Below are 21,594 nucleotides of genomic sequence, written 5' to 3'. Positions count from 1 at the left end.
GGCGGCCAACAACAACAATATTTCGTTTGTTAAGAATTTGTTGCGGGCTAGTAGGAGAATATTTAGTGAAAGCCACCTATCAAATAACATGCCTACATACATACATATGGTCACGTCTATATCCCTTGCGGGGTAGACAGAGCCAACAGTCTTTAAAAGACTGACTGGCCACACTTAGCTATTTGGCTTAATGATAGAATTGAGATTCAAATAGTGACAGGTTGCTAGCCCATCGCCTAAAAAAGAATCCCAAGTTTGTAAGCCTTTCCCTAAGTCGCCTTTTACAACATCCATGGGAAAGAGATGGAGTGGTCCTATTCTTTTTTGTATTGCTGCCGGGAACCACACGGCCAAATAACAGGCGTACATAAATATAAATACGAAAAATATGTAAGTCCATTGGTTGACTGGTAGATAATACTTCAAGCATTAAGTCCGCCAATTGTGCTAAACATTTATATTTTGTACAATAAAGTTTAAATAAATAGGTGCGTAGGTACTTACAGACAGGTTAAACATACACTTATTATAAAGAGGAAATGAAAAGAACTTATTAAAAAAAATATGCTACTGCGCCGAATGCGGTATTATCGGAAGTGTTAGGCATAGTTTGGTCTTACATAAAAACTGGTAAGTACACAAAAACTTCTCCCCCCACTCACCCCTTTAAGGGGCAATACAAGGGTCCCTATTTTCAGATTTCGTTTAAGATTCAAGTAGTAGCTATTAAAAAAAAATAATAAAGTGACAATTGAAGGCCGGCAGCTTTTCTAACAGCTTTCATCAGCAAGTATCTAGCAGTAAAAATAAAACGAATGCGAAAAATATTTAACTAGAATTTATTTATGTTACAAAAAGCGTATTACACAACGGAGGCTATATTACACGTTAAGAAATGCGAGCAGCCCTAATTTTGTTCTTGATTTCGTTTCGGGCTACCAGACTAAAAAAATACTGTATTGCCAGTTGCAACAAAATAATCTAACACTTTCTACACATAAACATTAACAAAACAAACAAACCTCTTATAGGTAAATTCACAAGTTGATCAACAATCAATTGACGTACAATAAAGGTGGACTATATCATTCACGTTACTGGCAAAAGTTTTGCAAACACGCATGCTCATTATAAAAGTTATTAATTAGGTCAGCTACATACATTGGTGGCACCTTGCCGCAGTGGCAAAGATCTTGCCTCTAACACAAAGGTTCTATCTTATTCTTTGCTCGAAAGAGCGAAATCCTATTAAAATACCCCTTTTTGTCTTCCAAATTTGTTTAACAGTTGTCGAGTACTTAAATTGTCGCAACGAAAACAAGATGACGCTTTTAGCATTAAATCCGCACATTGTGCTTTACAAATTATATTTGTACGATAAATCAATCAATGTATTTTCTTGTCTACATGGCATCTGAATAAAGTTGTATCCATTCTGCGTATGTTGTGTTGTGACCATTATATTATGCAATGATAGAAATCTTATTTTGAAGCGGCTAGATAATAAAAAGAATAATTCTTAACTTGCCCATGAACATTTTCAATAAATGCACGTTCCGGAAATTCACGGAAATGAGTCTCAAAATTCCCTTTACTTATCCCAAATATTCACAGCTCTGTAAAATAACTTTGTTATGGACCAAAGTATTATCATATAATAGTTTATTGGGCCTTTTCACAGAGTGTTGAGTATCATTTACATTCGCGTTTAGAACCTAATATTTTAGAAGATTGGGTTCATAATACCTACTACATCTTATCTACAAGCGACTGTATAATTCCACAAAGTAAATTCGTCTTCAGTATTGAATCATCCACCTTTTTCGTACATCAACCTAACAATATTCCTACTTAATTTTTACTACTTGCGCCCGTCGGTATGCTCTCCGCTGGCGGATTCGTCGGCTGCTTCTCTTTATTCCAATCTTTCAAACCTTCAGGTAATGACGTATCTTCTTCCAAAGACCCTGTGCCTTCAACAAACTCCTCATAAGTACTCTTCTCCGGGAACGGCCTAGGCCCCAACAGTTCAATCATGTCATCTCGACTCAAAATCTCCTGTTTCAATAATCTCTCCGCTACTTTAGTTATATTATCTTTGTGCTTCGTCAGCAAATCAGTCGTGTGCCTATGCGCAGTCGAAATCAAATCTCTCACTTCAGAATCGATCAACTCCGCTGTTTTTTCCGAATAAGGTTTATCTATAACCATTTCTCCCGGCTGTGGCATTTCGAATGACACATTACCGACTTTCGGGTTCATGCCGTAGTGTACTATTTGTGCGTACGCGCTCTGCGTTATCTTCTTCAAATCGTCCTGAGCTCCTGTGGTGATCCTTCCGAAGAACAACTCCTCGCTCACCCTCCCACCGAGCGTCATGCACATTCTATCGAACAGCTGTTCCTTGCTGTACAAATACTGTTCTTTCGGCAGGTACTGTGCGTACCCTAACCCTTTGCCTCTCGGTATGATGGAGACTTTGAGTAGCGGGTCGGCATGTTGCAGGAACCACCCGGCCACGGCGTGTCCTGCTTCGTGGTAAGCGACAATCTTGCGTTCGTCCGGTTGGAGAACGTTGGACTTCTTCTCCATGCCGGCGACGACCCGCTCGATGGCTTGCTCAAAGTTCTTCATCGTGATCCCCGTGGCCAGCTCCCTGGCTGCGATGAGGGCGGCTTCGTTGCACACGTTCGCTATGTCAGCGCCGGTGAAGCCTGGAACAATTGGGATTCAATTTGTAACTATCAAGTATTGTTGTGGCGTGTGGTTCCCGGCACCAATAAAAAAAAAAAAGAATAGGACCACTCCATCTCGTTCCCATGGATGTCGTAAAAGGCGACTAAGGGATAGGCTTTATAAGCTTGGGATTCTTCTTTTAGGCGATGGGCTAGCAACCCGTCTCTATTTGAATCTCAATCCTATCATTAAGCCAAACAGCTGAACGTGGCCTATCAGTCTTTTCAAGACTGTTGGCTCTGTCTACCCCGTAAGGGATAAAGACGTGATCATATGTATGTATGTATGTAAGTATTCTTATTGGTATTGACGGCCTCTGTGGCGCAGCTGTAGTACGCTTGTCTGTGATACCTGAGGTCCCGGGTTCGAATCCCGGCAAGGCATGCAACTTTTTCTGATTGGCCTGGGTCTTGGATGTTTATCTATATAAGTCTTTATTTAATTATAAAATATAGTATTGTTGAGTTAGTATCTTGTAACACAAGTCTCGAACTAACTTCGAGGCTAACTCAATATGTGTAATTTGTCCCGTATATACTTATTTATTTATTTTATTGTTGTTCAGCGGTTAAGTCTTCGGCAGGGACAACTTACTTACCGACTTACTACTGAAGTAACACCAATTTATCTGAGCAGAAGTTAAATTTTGTATGACGGGAAAATAGCGGACCATTCAGTTCGCAGCTTCAAATGGCGCGCTCTGATAGGCCCAAATACCTTGAACTTTTTGGCGATTGTGCCGTGTGGTTTCCCACGGATGTTGTTAAAGGCGACTAAGGAAAAGGCTCTCTTTTGGCTTGAATCTCAATTCCATCTTAAGCTGAACAGCTAATCGTGTGCTTTCAGTCTATATTCCTTGCGGGGTAGACAGAGACAACAATTTCGGAAAGACTGAAAGGCCACGTTTAGTTGTATGGCAAAAGAGAATTAAGGGTCACATAGATTGCTAGCACATCTAACAAGAGGGATCCCTTAGTCGCCTTAACGACATCCATATGGGATTTTCAGGGAACTTAGGGAGGTTTTAGAAATCTAACTGACTTCTAAAAGGTGGATATTGATTGGAGGTAGTTCTCTTTTTACATAAGAACAATTGCACGTAAATCACCTTAAAAAAACTAAATTGAAATCGCTTCATCCGTTTGTGAGCTATGATGCGACAAACAGACACATCGATTTTATATTTATTATCATTACCTTTAGGCCCATTCGCTCAAACAGGCCTCAGTCTTTTCAAAACTCTTAGCTGTGTACCTGGCATGGGATATAGCCATGATTATATATGTGTATGTATGTTATGTTACTTTACCTACCTGACTTTCATTGAACTCTGCCTAAAGATGGCAGGTTAAATAACATGACTGATAGGAAAGTGCTCCAAATAAATGTACCTGGTGTTAAAGCAGCCATTTTCCTCGCCAGATTTTCTTTATTCAAACTAGTCTTGAGTGGGCCTAAGTGCACTTTGAAAATGGAAGCTCTTCCTTTAATATCTGGGGCGGGCACAAATATCTGTCGGTCAAATCTTCCCGGTCTGAGTAGAGCTTTATCCAAAATATCAACTCTGTTCGTCGCCGCTAGCACTACTACATTTGTTGTTGTGTTAAAACCATCCATTTCAACTAGAAGTTGATTTAAAGTATTCTCCTGCTCCGAATGACCTCCGAAACTACGGCCTCCCCTCTTTCTGCCAACAGCATCAATTTCATCTATGAATAGAATACACGGAGCATGTTTACGGGCCATTGAAAACATGTCACGCACTCTGGAAGGACCGACACCAACGAACATCTCTAAGAATTCAGATCCAGATACAGTTATGAAAGGAACATTTGCTTCTCCGGCTGTTGCCTTTGCTAAAAGCGTTTTACCAGTACCAGGCGGTCCTGTTAGCAAAGCTCCTTTGGGAATCTTGGCTCCGAGGTCAATGTACTGCTGTGGATTCTTCAGAAAGTTGACAAACTCCATTATTTCTATTTTGGCCTCTTCGCAGCCAGCTACATCTTGGAATTTTACACCAATGTCTGTAGGGTTTATAAGCTTAGCTGTCGATTCCATGACACCTCCAAACAGACCACCTCCTTTCCTACCGCCACGTCCCATCATGTCAGCAGATCTTCTCATCATATAAATCAAAAATCCTATAATAAGCAATGTCGGAAGCAATCCAGTCAAACTAGCAGCTTCTACTTCAGTCCTATAAATTACAGGAACAAAATTTGGAGGATCAACACTTATTTCCGTCTGTGCATTCTCCAAATTCCTCTCAAAAGAGTCCACACTGCCGATAGCAAACCAAATAATCTTGTTCTCCAAGGCTGACCCAGGTTGCAACTTCACACGCACCCATTTCTTATTAATAACTTCGAGTTTTTCAACTGTGCCTTTGTTTAGGTATAAATTAACGAAGTCGCGCCAACTTATTTCCTTGTATCTCATTTCAAAATACGCAAATGAGGCAAGCAATGTCATTACGCCCATTGCACTGAACATCATCCATTTCTCTCGGTCCTGGCCTTCGTAGCCTCCTCTTCCACCACCGCCGCGGCCACCGCCTGTGTTTGAAAACATATTTATGTTCCATTTGTCCGAACTACTAGGTTTTGGAGACGGTGAGGCACTTTTAGACGGACCGGGTGAACCCTCCTTGTCCGGAATTTTAGGCTGTTTCTGACTCGTTCCCGGCTGGAAATACTTCTCGAAACCCTTCGGTGGCTTTTTACAGAATTCGTACCACTGATTTAACACTGAATCTAAGGCTGGCACACCGACAGGCTGAAGTTTATGCCCATTGAAATGGAGTTTCGATAACTGAGATTGCGTTAATCTAAGACCTTTCCACATGCTGATTGACTTCACTTTATATTTAATGATATATTTTAATGTTTTTAATGAATGTTGCACAACCGCTCAACAAATTGAATCACGAAAATCTATCGAGAAATCATGACAGAAACATGGTTTGGTTATAAAATTCTTGTCAAAAGACAGATGTAATAATGTCAATTTTTTTGACATTCACATTGGTCATTACGTTCATAATTTTATCACGATTTGATCGAGATTTAGAATGGATTTTCAATTTACAAAATAGTCAGTTTTGGGACGTATGTTTTCAGTGAAACCAGCGTCATGGCATAAGCTAGGTACGTGGAATCTTTTGGTAGCCTATTTATGTTCTATATAATAAGATTTTAAGTTTATTAGTATTTTGTGAACCAATAAAATAATTTATTTTCTTTCAATTAGCCATGTGTTTGAAGACAACTATATAACAAATATATTAAATAGCGTGTGTAGGAACGCTCCAGATAAACGACATTTAGCTGATGTAATTTAATAAAAATAAACTTAACCTGATTATAATTAAAATTGATCTAAAAAAGGAAAATTATATTATAATAATTAATAATCGAAAAAAATTTAGTGCTCTTGCGGCATGGGCGTCAAGAACACAGATTGCATTCCCGCGCTGAATGGCATCCGCTATCTTTTGTACAAGTTTAGAACCTCCTGAACACGAGATATGAGCCGTTTCTCTCATCACTTATTTCATATTTTAGACACTGTCTAATAAGAAAAGGTAATAAATCAATAAGCTCAAGTTTTGTCAGCTTACCTAATGCGAAGAGAAATGAAATTTCAGTGCTTGATTATCTTTAAAAGTAATAAAATCTCGAGATAAAGTTGAGCCAAATCTAATGTTTTCAGATTTAGCAAAATAAGCACATTCTTTTTTTTTGATAAATTTCATTTAAAATTAAATTAAATTTTAATTAATTTATAAGGAACTGAACTTGATAAAAAATAATTTTTAACAAGTTAAGTTCCTTAATTCTTAACTTCAGCACACTAGGCGCGCCCTTTTCATTAATTTCTAAAGTGTCAACTTATGTTCTGTAGGTTGTCAATGTTGTCAATATAACGCAAACTATATTTTTATTCAATTTCTGAACGAAATTCAGACAGACATTTTCAAGTTTCACAGGTAAATATGGATAAAAATTTCCTTTTTTACGAATTAATCCCGATTTTTGTGGTTTAGACAGTATCATTAATTAATTCATGATCCCTCACGTCAAACGTGTCTTCCTTTCGCAGATACGGCCTGTGGAGGCAAATCGAGATTCCATTTTAGTTTCGAAACGTTATGGACCAACAGAGACCTGAAAGTAGTACAAATCCCGGGAAGAGGACGCGACCTTTGCTCCTGCAGCCAAGTCCGAAGATCGCGAGGGTCTCCGCATACGCCAGCTCCACTTCCAGTGGGGTTCCAAAAAGTTCTAAGAAGTTATCACCAAATTCTCCTAAGAAGTGTAATGTGACTTATAATAAGAGTGATGTGCCCGCCCCAGGGACTCCTGTGCCTGATAAATATGTTAGAAAGGCGGGGCCTTTCTTGCTAGGTCCTAAATTAGGCCCTAGTCCAGTGAAAAGTATAGTGCAGTGTCTCGCAAGGAAAGAGAAAACTGATGATTTTTACCAAGTATGTTACTGTTGTGAATAAAGTTTAGACTGATTCTTACTTGTAATGGAATATGTGATAGAATGGTTAAAGACCATTGTCCACAAAACAAAGTGCCTATATGTGGATGTATCAGGGAATGTGCAAAGATGAGAGAGTTTAATAGATTCTATTTATCAGGTTCTATTCATATAAGACTTTCCAAAAGCTTTTCTCCCATAAGAATTTTAATATAATTAGTCTATTTAGTCCTGAAGGTAGCAATGCCATACATAAAAAATCACGCCTTTTTCCCAGAGGGGTAGGCAGAGACTACATCTTTCCACTTGCTACTATCTTTGCATACTTCATATGCCAAATGTCATTAAAATTGGTTCTGAAGTTAGCAAATTTATATATGGCCAGATTTTAAAGACACTGTTTTTTAACCAGTGGTTGGCAGAATTCTGCTAATGGATGACAGAAATTTGTGAAGAAAGGAGGGCAGGAGTAGCAGTCATTAAGCTAGAAAAAATAAAAACAAAATATATTATGATAAGCAAAGTATTCCCTTATCCACATTTTTAATTCTAAGTTTGGATAATTCTGAAGTTGACATTATTGTAGAAAATGTTGAAATAAACTCAGTTTTAAGTAATATATTCGATATCAACCAATGTTGTGAAACCAAAATATATAACAATTAATAAGTGATCTATGAAATGTCCCATACTCAATCATTTTTATTAAAATTTGGCATTTGAAATAATTTCAAATATTTTTATAACCATTTAAATATTGTTTGTCAACAGGTAAAAATATTAACTTTAAAGAATGAAGGCCAGCCGGAGACGCAGGACGACCGGCAAGGCAAGATGTTATTGCACACTGAGTACTCGTTACTGTCCCTGCTGAAAGATCAGGAGGGAGTCATACACCACCACGGCTTGTTTAAGGTGAGCTTTGAAGAAGGCGTAATCCTCCTATCCTTAAAGGAACAGGTTGAGTTAGCTTCAAACTATGTATGAGACTTGTGTTCGGAGATACTAACTCAAAAATACTATATTCTATAATAAATACTGACATAAACATCCAAGACCGAGACCAATTCGAACAACTTGTCTGATTAGGCCCTAGGACCTACTGTGTCACAGACAAGCGCATGACTGGCTACAAAGGCAAACAAAAAGTAACCTGGTTTTAAATACAAAAAAGGCTTTATAAGAAAATTAACAATTGATTTACTGCTTTATAGAAAAAAATGTGCAAGAGGTCTTGTAAGCATCATAGCTGGAACTGATTTTAAGCTTTCACATTGTCTTGTACTATTAATAAATAAAACAGGTATCAAATTTGTTTGTCTCGGACATTTCAATTCATGTTATGTTGTCACGGAATGACCGACCAGTTGCTTAGTTTATTTAAATACATACACCCAAAATCCCCAAATTCCAGGACCACGCTCTAGAAGAAATCCCCAACCCCACAGGCCCAGGGTTCATATACACAGGCCGGGTCCGACAGAGGTTATTCCTAGTTCTGGACTGCGTGACCTCTCATCAGTTCAGCGAGAAGTGTTCCGAGCTGATAAATCTGCAGCAATATGTGACCAAAGTCAAAAAAGTTCCGGAGAAGGAGGCTATACTGATATTTTATGATATAGTTAGGGTAGTTGCCAATTTGCATAAGGTATGTAATCCAACCAATATCTATACTAATATTATAAAGCTGAAGAGTTTGTTTGTTTGAACGCGCTAATCTCAGAAACTACTGGTTCGAATTGAAAAATTCTTTTTGTGTAAATAGACCATTTATCGAGGAAGGCTTTAGTCTATATTACATCGCGCTGCAACTATTAGGAGCAAAGAAATAATAGAAAATGTGAAAAAAACGGGACAAATTACCTAATAGTGATAATACCTAATAGGGATAATTAGCTATCAATGATGCCCAAAATAACTATTCCACGCAGACGAAGTCGCGGGCACAGCTAGTTTCATCTTTCGCTATAGCTCCTGAGTTAAATTTCTGTTCTTCTCCTACTCTTTTATTTTTGGCAATAAAAAGCAGCCTGTATCTTTTCCCAAGGAATAAGTTGTGCCAAGTTTGTTTCTTAATATCTTTATTGCCCAGAAATTAACCCAATTACAAGAAAAAGAGTTATAAAAGAAAATAAATCACTTGCAATTGTGGACTTATCTCATGAATGTCAAATTAAATGAGTCCTAACATAAATTTTCTTTTTCAGAGGAACATAGTACATAGAGATATAAAGTTAGGCAACATAGTATTAAACCAAAGGACGGGGAGAGTGATAATTACCAATTTCTGTCTCGGTACACATCTTGGAAGCGACAGGGACTTGCTCAAAGACCAGAGAGGTAAATTTTTAAACCATACAAGTGATAGTATAGACATGCATTGAGAAAGCCTTATTATTTAAATAGTGTTTATCCCTAACTCAAGTTTTAAACTTATAAAGGAGTTGTAATCTTGTAGCAAAAATTTAAAACTTCATTTTAATAAAGGCTGAGACCAAGGCTAAGGCTAAGACTAGAATAGTACGACCCCATATGTTCGCGTGGGTAGTAAGAGGCGACTGAGGGATTAAGAGGGAGGTGGACAGCTGTGTCTCTCGTGTTTGACAACATAGTCCAGAGTCAAAAGACACTGCGGTCAGCAACTCGCCTGTAAAGTGTTCTGATTATTGGGTAAAATCCTCCCATTTCTGGGGACGGGTTTGGCCATCCCGTAAAAGTATATTTTATATGTTCGACCATTCCAGGATCCCCCGCATACATATCCCCGGACGTCCTGATGTGCAAGCCGTACCTGGGCAAGCCCTCGGACATGTGGGCTCTGGGAGTGCTGCTGTACACCATGCTGTACGGACAGTTCCCCTTCTGCGACACCAGCCTCGCGCAGCTGTTCACCAGGATACAGCAGGCCAACTATAACATACCTCCGTGAGTGTTGTTGACCCCCGACGCTAAAGGGGGGGTGTTAGACATGTGGGCGCTGGGCGTGCTGCTGTACACCATGCTGTACGGACAGTTCCCCTTCTGCGACACCAGCCTCGCGCAGCTGTTCACCAGGATACAGCAGGCCAACTATAACATACCTCCGTGAGTGTTGTTGACCCCCGACGCTAAAGGGGGGGTGTTAGACATGTGGGCGCTGGGCGTGCTGCTGTACACCATGCTGTACGGACAGTTCCCCTTCTGCGACACCAGCCTCGCGCAGCTGTTCACCAGGATACAGCAGGCCAACTATAACATACCTCCGTGAGTGTTGTTGACCCCCGACGCTAAAGGGGGGGTGTTAGACATGTGGGCGCTGGGCGTGCTGCTGTACACCATGCTGTACGGACAGTTCCCCTTCTGCGACACCAGCCTCGCGCAGCTGTTCACCAGGATACAGCAGGCCAACTATAACATACCTCCGTGAGTGTTGTTGACCCCCGACGCTAAAGGGGGGGTGTTAGACATGTGGGCGCTGGGCGTGCTGCTGTACACCATGCTGTACGGACAGTTCCCCTTCTGCGACACCAGCCTCGCGCAGCTGTTCACCAGGATACAGCAGGCCAACTATAACATACCTCCGTGAGTGTTGTTGACCCCCGACGCTAAAGGGGGGGTGTTAGACATGTGGGCGCTGGGCGTGCTGCTGTACACCATGCTGTACGGACAGTTCCCCTTCTGCGACACCAGCCTCGCGCAGCTGTTCACCAGGATACAGCAGGCCAACTATAACATACCTCCGTGAGTGTTGTTGACCCCCGACGCTAAAGGGGGGGTGTTAGACATGTGGGCGCTGGGCGTGCTGCTGTACACCATGCTGTACGGACAGTTCCCCTTCTGCGACACCAGCCTCGCGCAGCTGTTCACCAGGATACAGCAGGCCAACTATAACATACCTCCGTGAGTGTTGTTGACCCCCGACGCTAAAGGGGGGGTGTTAGACATGTGGGCGCTGGGCGTGCTGCTGTACACCATGCTGTACGGACAGTTCCCCTTCTGCGACACCAGCCTCGCGCAGCTGTTCACCAGGATACAGCAGGCCAACTATAACATACCTCCGTGAGTGTTGTTGACCCCCGACGCTAAAGGGGGGGTGTTAGACATGTGGGCGCTGGGCGTGCTGCTGTACACCATGCTGTACGGACAGTTCCCCTTCTGCGACACCAGCCTCGCGCAGCTGTTCACCAGGATACAGCAGGCCAACTATAACATACCTCCGTGAGTGTTGTTGACCCCCGACGCTAAAGGGGGGGTGTTAGACATGTGGGCGTGCTGCTGTACACCATGCTGTACGGACAGTTCCCCTTCTGCGACACCAGCCTCGCGCAGCTGTTCACCAGGATACAGCAGGCCAACTATAACATACCTCCGTGAGTGTTGTTGACCCCCGACGCTAAAGGGGGGGTGTTAGACATGTGGGCGCTGGGCGTGCTGCTGTACACCATGCTGTACGGACAGTTCCCCTTCTGCGACACCAGCCTCGCGCAGCTGTTCACCAGGATACAGCAGGCCAACTATAACATACCTCCGTGAGTGTTGTTGACCCCCGACGCTAAAGGGGGGGTGTTAGACATGTGGGCGCTGGGCGTGCTGCTGTACACCATGCTGTACGGACAGTTCCCCTTCTGCGACACCAGCCTCGCGCAGCTGTTCACCAGGATACAGCAGGCCAACTATAACATACCTCCGTGAGTGTTGTTGACCCCCGACGCTAAAGGGGGGGTGTTAGACATGTGGGCGCTGGGCGTGCTGCTGTACACCCCCGACGGGGGGAGGGGGGTATAAGCTTGACGTGTCTGTGTGTCTGCATCTAGTTCACAAACAGATTAGGCGATTTCAAAATGATTGAATGTTTTTTTTTATGATTGAATGGAGAGTGTGGTGTGGTGTATGTTAACCAGCATAAATAGAAAAAAGAATAGGAGCAATCCATCTCTTTCCCATGGATGTAATAAAAGGCGGCTAAAGGATAGGCTTACAAATTTGGAATTCATCTTTTAGGCGACGGGATAGCAACCTGTCACTATTTGAATCTCAATTCTATCATTAAGCCGAACAGCTGAACATGGCCTATCTTTTCCATTTCCTGCTGTATCCTAGTCTTTTCCAACTGTTAGCCCTGTCAATATTCCTTTCGGGGCAGACAGAGCCAACAGTCTTGATAAGACTGAAAGGTCACGCTCAGCCGTTCGGCTTCAGAGTTTCAAATAGTGACAGGTTGCTAGCCCATCGCCTAAAAGAAGAATCCCAAGTTTATAAGCCAATCCCTTAGCGGCATTCCCTTTTTCGACATCCATGGGAAAGAGATGGAGTGGTCCTCGTCTTTTTTCTATTTGTGCCTGAAACCACACGGCATACTTGTACACAAATAAATAAAACTATTATTATTTTGTGCCGTGTGGTTCCCGGCACCAATACAAAAAAAGAATGGGGCCACTCCATCTCTTTCCCATGGATGTCGTAAAAGGCGACTAAGGGATAGGCTTACATACTTGAGATTCTTTTTTAAGCGATGGGCCAGCAACCTGTCACTATTTGAATCTCAATTCTATCATTAAGCCAAATAGCTGAACGTGGCCATTCAGTCTTTTCAAGATTGTTGGCTCTGTCTACCCCGCAAGGGATATAGACGTGACGATATGTATGTATGTATGTATTATTATTTTGTTTCAGCGATGGCAATTCCGTGCAAGTGTCCGACAATACGGTGTTCCTGATTCAGCGGCTCCTCGTTAAGGACCCTAAACATAGGTTGCTGGCCGGCGAGGTGAATATACATATTATTACACTAGCTGTGCCCGCGACTTCGTCCGCGTGGAATAGTTATTTTGGGCATCATTGAAGCCCTCAAGGATGAATAATTTTCGCCGTTTTTTTCACATTTTCCATTATTTCTTCGCTGCTTAAAGTTGCAGCGTGATGTTATATAGCCTAAAGCCTTTCTAGATAAATGGTCTATTCAACACAGAAATAATTTTTCAATTCGAACCAGTAGTTCCTGAAATAAGCGCGTTCAAACAAACAAACAAATTCTTCAGCTTAATAATATTAGTATAGATACATATATATTATTATCTCTATATTTCACTTAAGGGAGTAGACTCTTGAAAAGATTGGAAGGCCACATTCGGCTGTATGGCTTCACGATGGAATTTAGTTTCAAATAGGTAGGTAAAAGAAAAAGCCCAGCCTATCCCCTAGTCGCTTTTTAAGACATACATGAGGCAAAGGGCTGGAGTGGTCCCATTCTCAAGTGTCGAGAACCTAACAGCTTCTCTCTCCCCAACGTTACGATACGAGTTAACTTCTACTTCACAATGACCTACAAATGAAATTCTACGAATATGTACACTTATTTTAACCTACTTGACAGCGAAAATTCTTGTTTGGCAACAAGTGACGTCACGCATATTCAATGGTGTTCATCGTCACGTGACTTGAGAGTGAAATATTTAATTACATTTTATTAAATAAAAAGATAATCCCTTGTTTATTGAGGAAAATATTGTGTTTTTTTAATATTTATTTACTATTGAAACTACCTTTCCGTGGCAAAATTTTATACTCAAATTGAGTACAGTCCACATCCGAATTACGTACAAATTATTTAGTATACAAATGGGCTTACCAATTTGGGATTCTTTTCTAGGCGATGGACAAGCAACCTGTCACTATTTGAATCTCAATTCTATCATTAAGCCAAACAGCTGAACGTGGCCATTCGGTCTTTTCAACACTGTTGGCTCTGTCTACCCGGCAAGGGATATAGACGTGACCATATGTATGTATGTATTTAGTATTAAGAGACGATTTAGATTTAAGAGATCTATATTTGTATATTGATGTCCTATGAAAATGCTGCAGTGTAGTTTGTCCCGCCGCTTCTTCTACACATGCGCTTCGGAAGCGGCAGCAGTTGTAATTAGATTTGAGTTATGTGACGTCAATAAGTGATACCTTGTATCCAATTTTGAAAATAAATCTATTCTATTCTAGTACAGGTCGCGCGGTGGTTATAGAACGCTCGGCAAAAATAGTGGGGGCAATCGGCGCATGTGTACATTCGCGCTCAAAAATGCTAAGGGAAATGTTTTTTTTTTATTTATTTAATACTAGCTGTTGTCCCGCAATTTCGCCCGCGTGATTTTCCAAAAAAAAGTAGCCTATGTTTTAACTCAGTTATTTAACTATATCCATATCTTATAATAGACTTATAATATTAGTATGGATTTTGTGCCTTATAAATACTTATAATCCTTACTTATATTATAAATGCGAAAGTGTGTATGTGTAAATTTTATTTTTTGGCATTTTTTCCCATTACGACTTACTATTAATTAATACGATAAAACAATCTGTACGCAACAGTACCCAAGAGACACGGGACGCGGGAAGTAAAGAGTGACTAATCCACGAATACGTGTCGCCGCCGGCGCACACCCGCCCCCCCTCTCTCCTCGTCGCACCTAATAGACCTAAAATTTGATCACTGCGCATGCCCCTTCTACTTTTGCCGAGCGTTCTTAAACCACCGCGCGACCTGTACTATTGAAACTACCTTTTCGTGGCTCAAATTGAGTACAGTCCACATCCGAATTACGTACAAATTATTCAGCATACAAATGGGCTTACAAATTTGGGATTCTTTTCTAGGCGATGGGCTAGCAACCTGTCACTACTTGAATCTCAATTCTATCATTAAGCCAAACAGCTGAACGTGGCCATTCAGTCTTTTCAACACTGTTGGCTCTGTCTACCCGGCAAGGGATATAGACGTGACCATATGTATGTACGTATTTAGTATTAAGAGACGATTTAGATTTAAGAGATCTATATTTGCAAATTGACGTCCTATGAAAATGCTGCAGTGTAGTTTGTCCCGCCGCTTCTTCTACACATGCGCTTCGGTAGCGGCAGCAGTTGTAATTAGATTTGAGTTATGTGACGTCAATAAGTGATACCTTGTATCCAATTTTGAGAATAAATCTATTCTATTCTAGTATACGTACGTTTACCCAGGTCCTGGACCAGCTGTCCAGCATCATCGCGGGCTACGTGTCCATCCCCGGCGCCGGCGAGGAGCTGCAGGTGGTGCCCGACGTGGCGCTGCAGCAGCACCAGGAGGAGTCTCCAGCATCCAGTGCAGCCGACAGGAAGCCTCTGTTCAACGTTCCCGACAACGGCGGGGAGAGGTCGCCCAGTTCTAATGTGAGTCGTTGTCGTTCCTGTTTTATTTATAGCTAACTAGATGTGCCCGCGACTTCGTCCGCGTGGAATTGTTTTTTTTGGGCATCATTGAAGCCCTCAAAGATGAATAAAGTTCCCCGTTTTTTCTCATTTTTCATAAATGAAACCCAGAATAACTATTCCACGCGGACGAAGTCGCGGGCACAGCTAGTGTAATAATATGTATGTTCACCTCGCCGGCCAACAGCCTGTGTTTAGGGTCCTTAACGAGGAGTCGCTGAATCAGGAACACCTTATTGTCGGACACTTGCGCGGAATTGCCATCGCTGAAACAAAACAATAGTTTTATTTATATTTGTGTACAAATATGCCGTGCGGTTCCCGGCACCAATATAAAAAAGAATGGATGAACTTTTCAATGGATGTCCAAAAAGGGAATGCCGCCAAGGAATTGGCTTAATAACTTGGGATTCTTCTTTAAGGCGATGGGCTAGCAACCTGTCACTATTTGAATCCCAATTCCATCATTGAGCCACGTGGCCTTTTAGTCTTTGCGAAACTGTTGATTCTGTCTACCTCGTATGGGATAGAGACGTGATTATGTGTAAATGTAAAACAGTACAACGAAATCTCGATCTATAACAGAGACATCTTACTTAAAATAAGTTAACTGCCGCTTCCAAAGCGCCAGTGCAGAAGGAGCGGTGACAAACTGCACTGCAACATTTTCTTCTTTCACAGGAGGAATTAGGCTTATTCTGCGTTCCGTTGCCTGATTTCCTAGCGATGAACTTCTCTACGCCGAGACAGAACGCCACCAGCGATTCCGTGACCCCCAGCAGTAGGCAGATCACGTTGCAGAGGATAGGCAGAGACGCTAGACCCCTAATGCCGTGTGAAATTGCCAGGTCAGTTTTACGGGCAGTGGCGGATTAACACATTTGCCGTTAGTAGTAGTAGTAGTACTGTAGTAGTAGTAGTACTGTAGTAGTAGTAGTAGTGTAGTAGTAGTAGTAGTAGTACTGTAGTAGTAGTACTGTAGCGGTAGTACTGTAGTGGTAGTACTGTAGTGGTAGTACTGTAGTGGTAGTACTGTAGTGGTAGTACTGTAGTGGTAGTACTGTAGTGGAAGTACTGTAGTGGTAGTACTGTAGTGGTAGTACTGTAGTGGTAGTACTGTAGTGGTAGTACTGTAGTGGTAGTACTGTAGTGGTAGTACTGTAGTGGAAGTACTGTAGTGGTAGTACTGTAGTGGTAGTACTGTAGTGGTAGTACTGTAGTGGTAGTACTGTAGTGGTAGTACTGTAGTGGTAGTACTGTAGTGGTAGTACTGTAGTGGTAGTACTGTAGTGGTAGTACTGTAGTGGTAGTACTGTAGTGGTAGTACTGTAGTGGTAGTACTGTAGTGGTAGTACTGTAGTGGTAGTACTGTAGTGGTAGTACTGTAGTGGTAGTACTGTAGTGGTAGTACTGTAGTGGTAGTACTGTAGTGGTAGTACTGTAGTGGTAGTACTGTAGTGGTAGTACTGTAGTGGTAGTACTGTAGGAGTAGTATTGTAGTAGTAGTAGGCTGTTCAAACTTTGCCGCCCCTTTCTTTCTTTTCTATATTATGGCTTCCATCGGACTTTCGGTGATTCTGCCAATGTCATAGTCTCAAGAGACACGGAAGTTACGAAATTGGACGTTATACGATCTGTAAGAAGAAGGTTATGTGATCTCTGAATTTCGATACCCCACACGGAGAAAATAAGGTGGAAAACAAATGTCAAATTTTATATTAAAAAGTCTTTTATTTGAGTAGGTATTTTTTTTTTTTGTAGTATAAAAATTTTTTGGGGCTGAATTTGCCGCCCCATCTAATCCGCCGCCCTAGGCTACAGCCAGGTCAGCCTGCTGATAAATGTGGAAAAAGTGGCCTCCCAAAAATTTTTATATTAACATAGTTAATGACGGATTTTAATCGTGTGCCACGGATGCTTGACCACCTACCTTGTGGAATAGCATAAATGGATCTAAAGATTTCTTTAAAATTTGAAATGTAAAAAGATCGAGCTGGATATCACATCCAGGATACCAGGATTATAATTTGTTTTTACTACTTTTTACGGTTTGTCCGTCGTTCACCGAGCGCCGCTCGGTCACCCAGGTACTGAGTATTATTAATGTAAAAATTGTTTTTTTTTTTTTGCCAGATATCAACATATGTTCACAAATAATCAGAGAACGGAACAAACGAGGCGGACAGAGGTATGTATTTCATACATACATACATACATATGATCACGTCTATATCCCTTGCGGGGTAGACAGAGCCAACAGTCCTGAAAAGACTGAATGGCCACGTTCAGCTATTTGGCTTAATGATAGAACCGAGATTCAAATAGTGACAGGTTGCTAGCCCATCGCCTAAAAGAGGAATCCTAAGTTTATAAGCCTATCCCTTAGTCGCCTTTTACGACATTCATGGGAAAGAGATGGAGTGGTCCTATTCTTTTTTGTAATAGTGCCGGGAACCACACGGCACGTATTTTATAGTTTATATTTGTTTGTAAATGCTGCAGTTCAGTTTGTTCCGCTGCTTCTGAAGCGGTTAGAAAGAGTTAAAATTATAATACACAAGTTGTTTTTTTTTGGACGTCAATAAGCGATACCGATTACAAACCCGTGTGGTTCCCGGCACCAGTAGAAAATGTCTAGGACCAACTGAAAGAGATGGAGTTTTTTTACATGGGTGTCCTAAAAGGCGACTAAGGGATATGCTTGTAAACTTGGGATTCCATTTGTAGGTGATGGACTAGCGACATGACTATTTGAATCTCAATTATATCTTTAAGCCGTACAGCTGAACGTGGCCTTTCAGTCTTTTTAAGATTGATGGCTCTGTCCACCCCGCAAATGATATAGTCGTGGCAACATATATGTGTGTATGTAACAAACAATGTAATCTCTCGTCCACATTCTATTCTAAGTTTGGATAATTGTGAAGTTGACGTTGTTGAAGAAAATGCTGCAGTGCAGTTTGTTACCGCTTCTTCTGCACTGACGCCTTGGAAGCGGCAGTGAACTTAGTTTCAAGTAATTTATTTGACGTCAACCAATGTTGTTAAACCATGTACGTTTTGACAATTATTAAGCGATATATAGTATCCTATAATAATGAATAAAAATTTTGAATTTGAATTTTGAACAGACACAGAACTCGGTGCCGGAGCGCGGCGAGAACTCGCGCCTGCGCAGCATCGCCGACCGCTTGCCGAGACTCTACAACCACCAGAGCGGGCAGAACCACCAGAACCACCAAAATAACGACCTCAGAACGGTGGCGTGGAATGAAAGGGCCAGATTACATATAGACAGGTGTGTTTTTTGACTTACATTTCTGTATAGCTGTTGCGTCTGTTGCGTGAAAGAAGGGTGTGATGTGGATTTTTTAATCGTTATCAATAAAATTAAAAAAAAAATTGTTTCTTAGTTTGGTTATATATAGTTAGACATTACCTTTTTATTTTTTACGAAATTGTGAATATCGCGAAAATCACTTGCCCGATTTTGATACCCTACTACCTTAAAAACTTCTACATGCATTTAAAATTTCATCAAAATCAGACTGACTGTCAGAGCTCCAGATTTGTTTAAACCTGTTTCGGGATTAAATTAAAATAACATTTTTAACCGACTTCAAAAATGAATGGATTTTCAATTCGACAGTATTTTCAAAATGTATATTCAGCTTGTTATTTAAAAATATTAATTTTTTGAGTTATCAAGTAAAGCTACATAGGTATTTTATTCGTTAAAACGAAAAAATATTTTTTCTCTGTGATTTTCAGGTCATGGGATGCCAATGACTACGTGGTTAGATTGCCCGTTTTGGACTTGTCTCGAGCGAGAGGGAACCAGGCTGAGAGCAGTAGGCAGCAAGATAATAATGAAGATTATAATTAACTGGTGTCCCTGGCTTTGAACCTGTGTGAAGAGAATAGAATGAGAGAAAGGATCTCCTTTCCTACTCTCTACACTACTCTCCTACCTATCTAGGTACTAGAGTCTAAAACCATAATGTTTAGCTGAATAGTTTTGCGCTGGAAGTATGATACAAAGGCCGGTTGCTTGCCTTAAACACATTTCATAAACCGGTTCCTTGATTGACATTTCGTGACCTTTGTTGACCTTAATTTAAAATCTGCGCGGGAGCAGACGCAGCCGCCACGTGTTATTCCATTTTCAAACCCTATTCAGACTCTAGAGGGTCGTAACGAGGTCCTCGTAAAGAAGAGATAAGGAAATGGTAACAACTTACCATCGGTAGACCTTTTAAACTACCAACCATTACATTTTTTTAATTCGACGAGACAAACACTGCCTGGGCAGTTTCAATCGGTTTATTGTCGAAATATTTATTTTCAATATAGGATAGATTATGATAGATAGATTTGTAATTTTTACTGATTCTGGAATTAATTCAATACAATAAGAAACGTCAATAAAATTAATATCTCGTATATAATTTAATAAAATATAATTTAATAAAATTAATATACGAGATATTAATTTAATTGACGTTTCTTATTGTATTGAATTAATACCAGAATCAGTGAAAATTACAAATCTAGGTAATGTTGGAAACTGCCATTAAAATATTTGTTATAAAATTATGAATTCGCACAAAATTATGTAAAAAAAAAACTGCCAAAACGTGTGATATGTAGGTGCAGTGTGATTGTGGTGTATTTGTGTAATATAAATTAGGTGGCTAGGATTTTATGTAAGGTATACATATTATGGCGGGTTCCACCAAGTTTAATGTCGTTATCATTGTTTTGCATAATTTTTTTTTGGCATAATTATCGTTACGTATAATTTTTTGGTATAAAAATCATTTTGCATAACTTATTGAATATGATACATACATAGATACATAAAATCACGCCTCTTTCCCGGAGGGGTAGGCAGAGACTACGAATATGATACTTGAATATGATACTTTATGAAAAAGTATGATTATACTAAAAAAAATTATACAAAATGCTAGAAAAATTTTGAAGAACATATGATATGGATCCAATTTTAGTTACCTATAAAAGCTCCAATTTTTTATATTTTATAAAGCGGGGCTGGACTAATTATTGTAAATCGTGAATACAACAGTCTATAATTACAAATAATTAAACAAAATTAATATTTCATGCCTACATCCGTACTAATATTGTAAATGCGAAAGTCTGTCTGTCTGTCTGTTCCTCTTTCACGGCCGAACCACTAAACCGATTTTGATGAAATTTGGTATGTATACAGTTTTAGTATTTCTGAGCTTTGTTAATTGTCATACAAAAACTTACACTTACTTGGAACTGAACACGTTTAAAACCTAATTATTTGGGATGAGCGGTATTCGTGGAATGAAAACACACTCTCCTGCTCCACATCCTGAGCAAAATTTGTGATTTTATAACATCGGAATAATAATAAAATGTATATAAGATGTTAGCCCGGTATATAAAGTACCTTCATACCAAATTTCAAGTATATCGGCCCAGTTGTCAATTTTTTTTACTATCCTACGGGAACCTGACCATTGACCGGGATAAAATATATCTAATATGTTACTGAGTATGTAAGGTACCTTCATATCAAATTTCAAGTTAATCGGTCCAGTAGTTCGCTTTTTTTACTTGGCCGGCTATTTTCATTTATATTTAACTAGCTGCGCCCCGGGGCTTCGCTCCCGTGAGAATTTCGGGATAAAAACGACTCTATGTGTTATTCTAGGCTATATTCTACCCATGTACAAAATTTTATCAAAATCTGTCCAGTAGTTTTTGCGTGAAAGAGTAACAAACTCCGCAAGTACGCTGACGAAGCGAAGGAAGTGTGCAGAGATCGTGGCAAGTGGAAAGAGGTAGTCTCTGTCTACCCCTCCGGGAAAGAGGCGTGATTTTATTTATGTATCTACAAAAAGTGGGGGACATCGGGAATAAACATTCCCGTCTGACCTCCGCAACCTTTGTAGGGGAACCTTACTCAAATTGGATCATTGTTACTTATTATTATACACTTAGTTCAATTCAAGTTGAAATAATACAATAACTAATTGTAACGCGTCAAGTCTGATGTATAATTGTTAGTGTAAATAATAATATACAATAAATTGTAATAATATTATCGGCATTATTACTATACTTTTAAGTTGTTATTTTTTTTATTTC

General features: G+C 40.3%; 3 protein-coding genes across 3 annotated transcripts in view; 2 read left to right on the top strand and 1 right to left on the bottom strand.

Annotated features, from left to right (window-relative positions):
- Window positions 1-820: 820 nt before the first annotated feature.
- On the bottom strand, window positions 821-5,742 carry LOC106131678 (AFG3-like protein 2). Its single transcript, XM_013330849.2, has 2 exons — window positions 4,128-5,742; window positions 821-2,714 (listed from the first exon to the last, which is right to left on the bottom strand). The coding sequence occupies exons 1-2, from the start codon at window positions 5,578-5,580 to the stop codon at window positions 1,852-1,854; spliced, it is 2,316 nt and encodes a 771-aa protein (XP_013186303.2). The 5' UTR covers window positions 5,581-5,742; the 3' UTR covers window positions 821-1,851.
- A 909-nt stretch (window positions 5,743-6,651) lies between these two features.
- Window positions 6,652-19,882, top strand: LOC106131695 (serine/threonine-protein kinase 40). The gene is made up of 12 exons (XM_060949902.1): window positions 6,652-6,724; window positions 6,838-7,222; window positions 7,993-8,136; window positions 8,636-8,869; window positions 9,429-9,561; window positions 9,966-10,146; window positions 12,874-12,967; window positions 15,220-15,408; window positions 16,129-16,295; window positions 17,581-17,635; window positions 18,579-18,745; window positions 19,219-19,882. The coding sequence occupies exons 2-12, from the start codon at window positions 6,887-6,889 to the stop codon at window positions 19,331-19,333; spliced, it is 1,815 nt and encodes a 604-aa protein (XP_060805885.1). The 5' UTR covers window positions 6,652-6,724; window positions 6,838-6,886; the 3' UTR covers window positions 19,334-19,882.
- A 1,142-nt stretch (window positions 19,883-21,024) lies between these two features.
- The window catches only part of LOC106131557 (UDP-glucosyltransferase 2-like), a 38,602-nt gene continuing 38,032 nt past the window's right edge, over window positions 21,025-21,594 (top strand). The window contains exon 1 of the mRNA XM_060949899.1: window positions 21,025-21,029. The gene's annotated coding sequence lies outside the window, so the exon portion shown is untranslated. The remainder of the gene's footprint in view (window positions 21,030-21,594) is intronic.

Source organism: Amyelois transitella, chromosome 20 (assembly GCF_032362555.1).
Source record: "Amyelois transitella isolate CPQ chromosome 20, ilAmyTran1.1, whole genome shotgun sequence".
NCBI classification, from domain to species: Eukaryota; Metazoa; Arthropoda; class Insecta; order Lepidoptera; family Pyralidae; genus Amyelois; species Amyelois transitella.
Note: the sequence above shows the minus strand (reverse complement) of the source record. Positions and strands in the feature narration are given on the sequence as shown.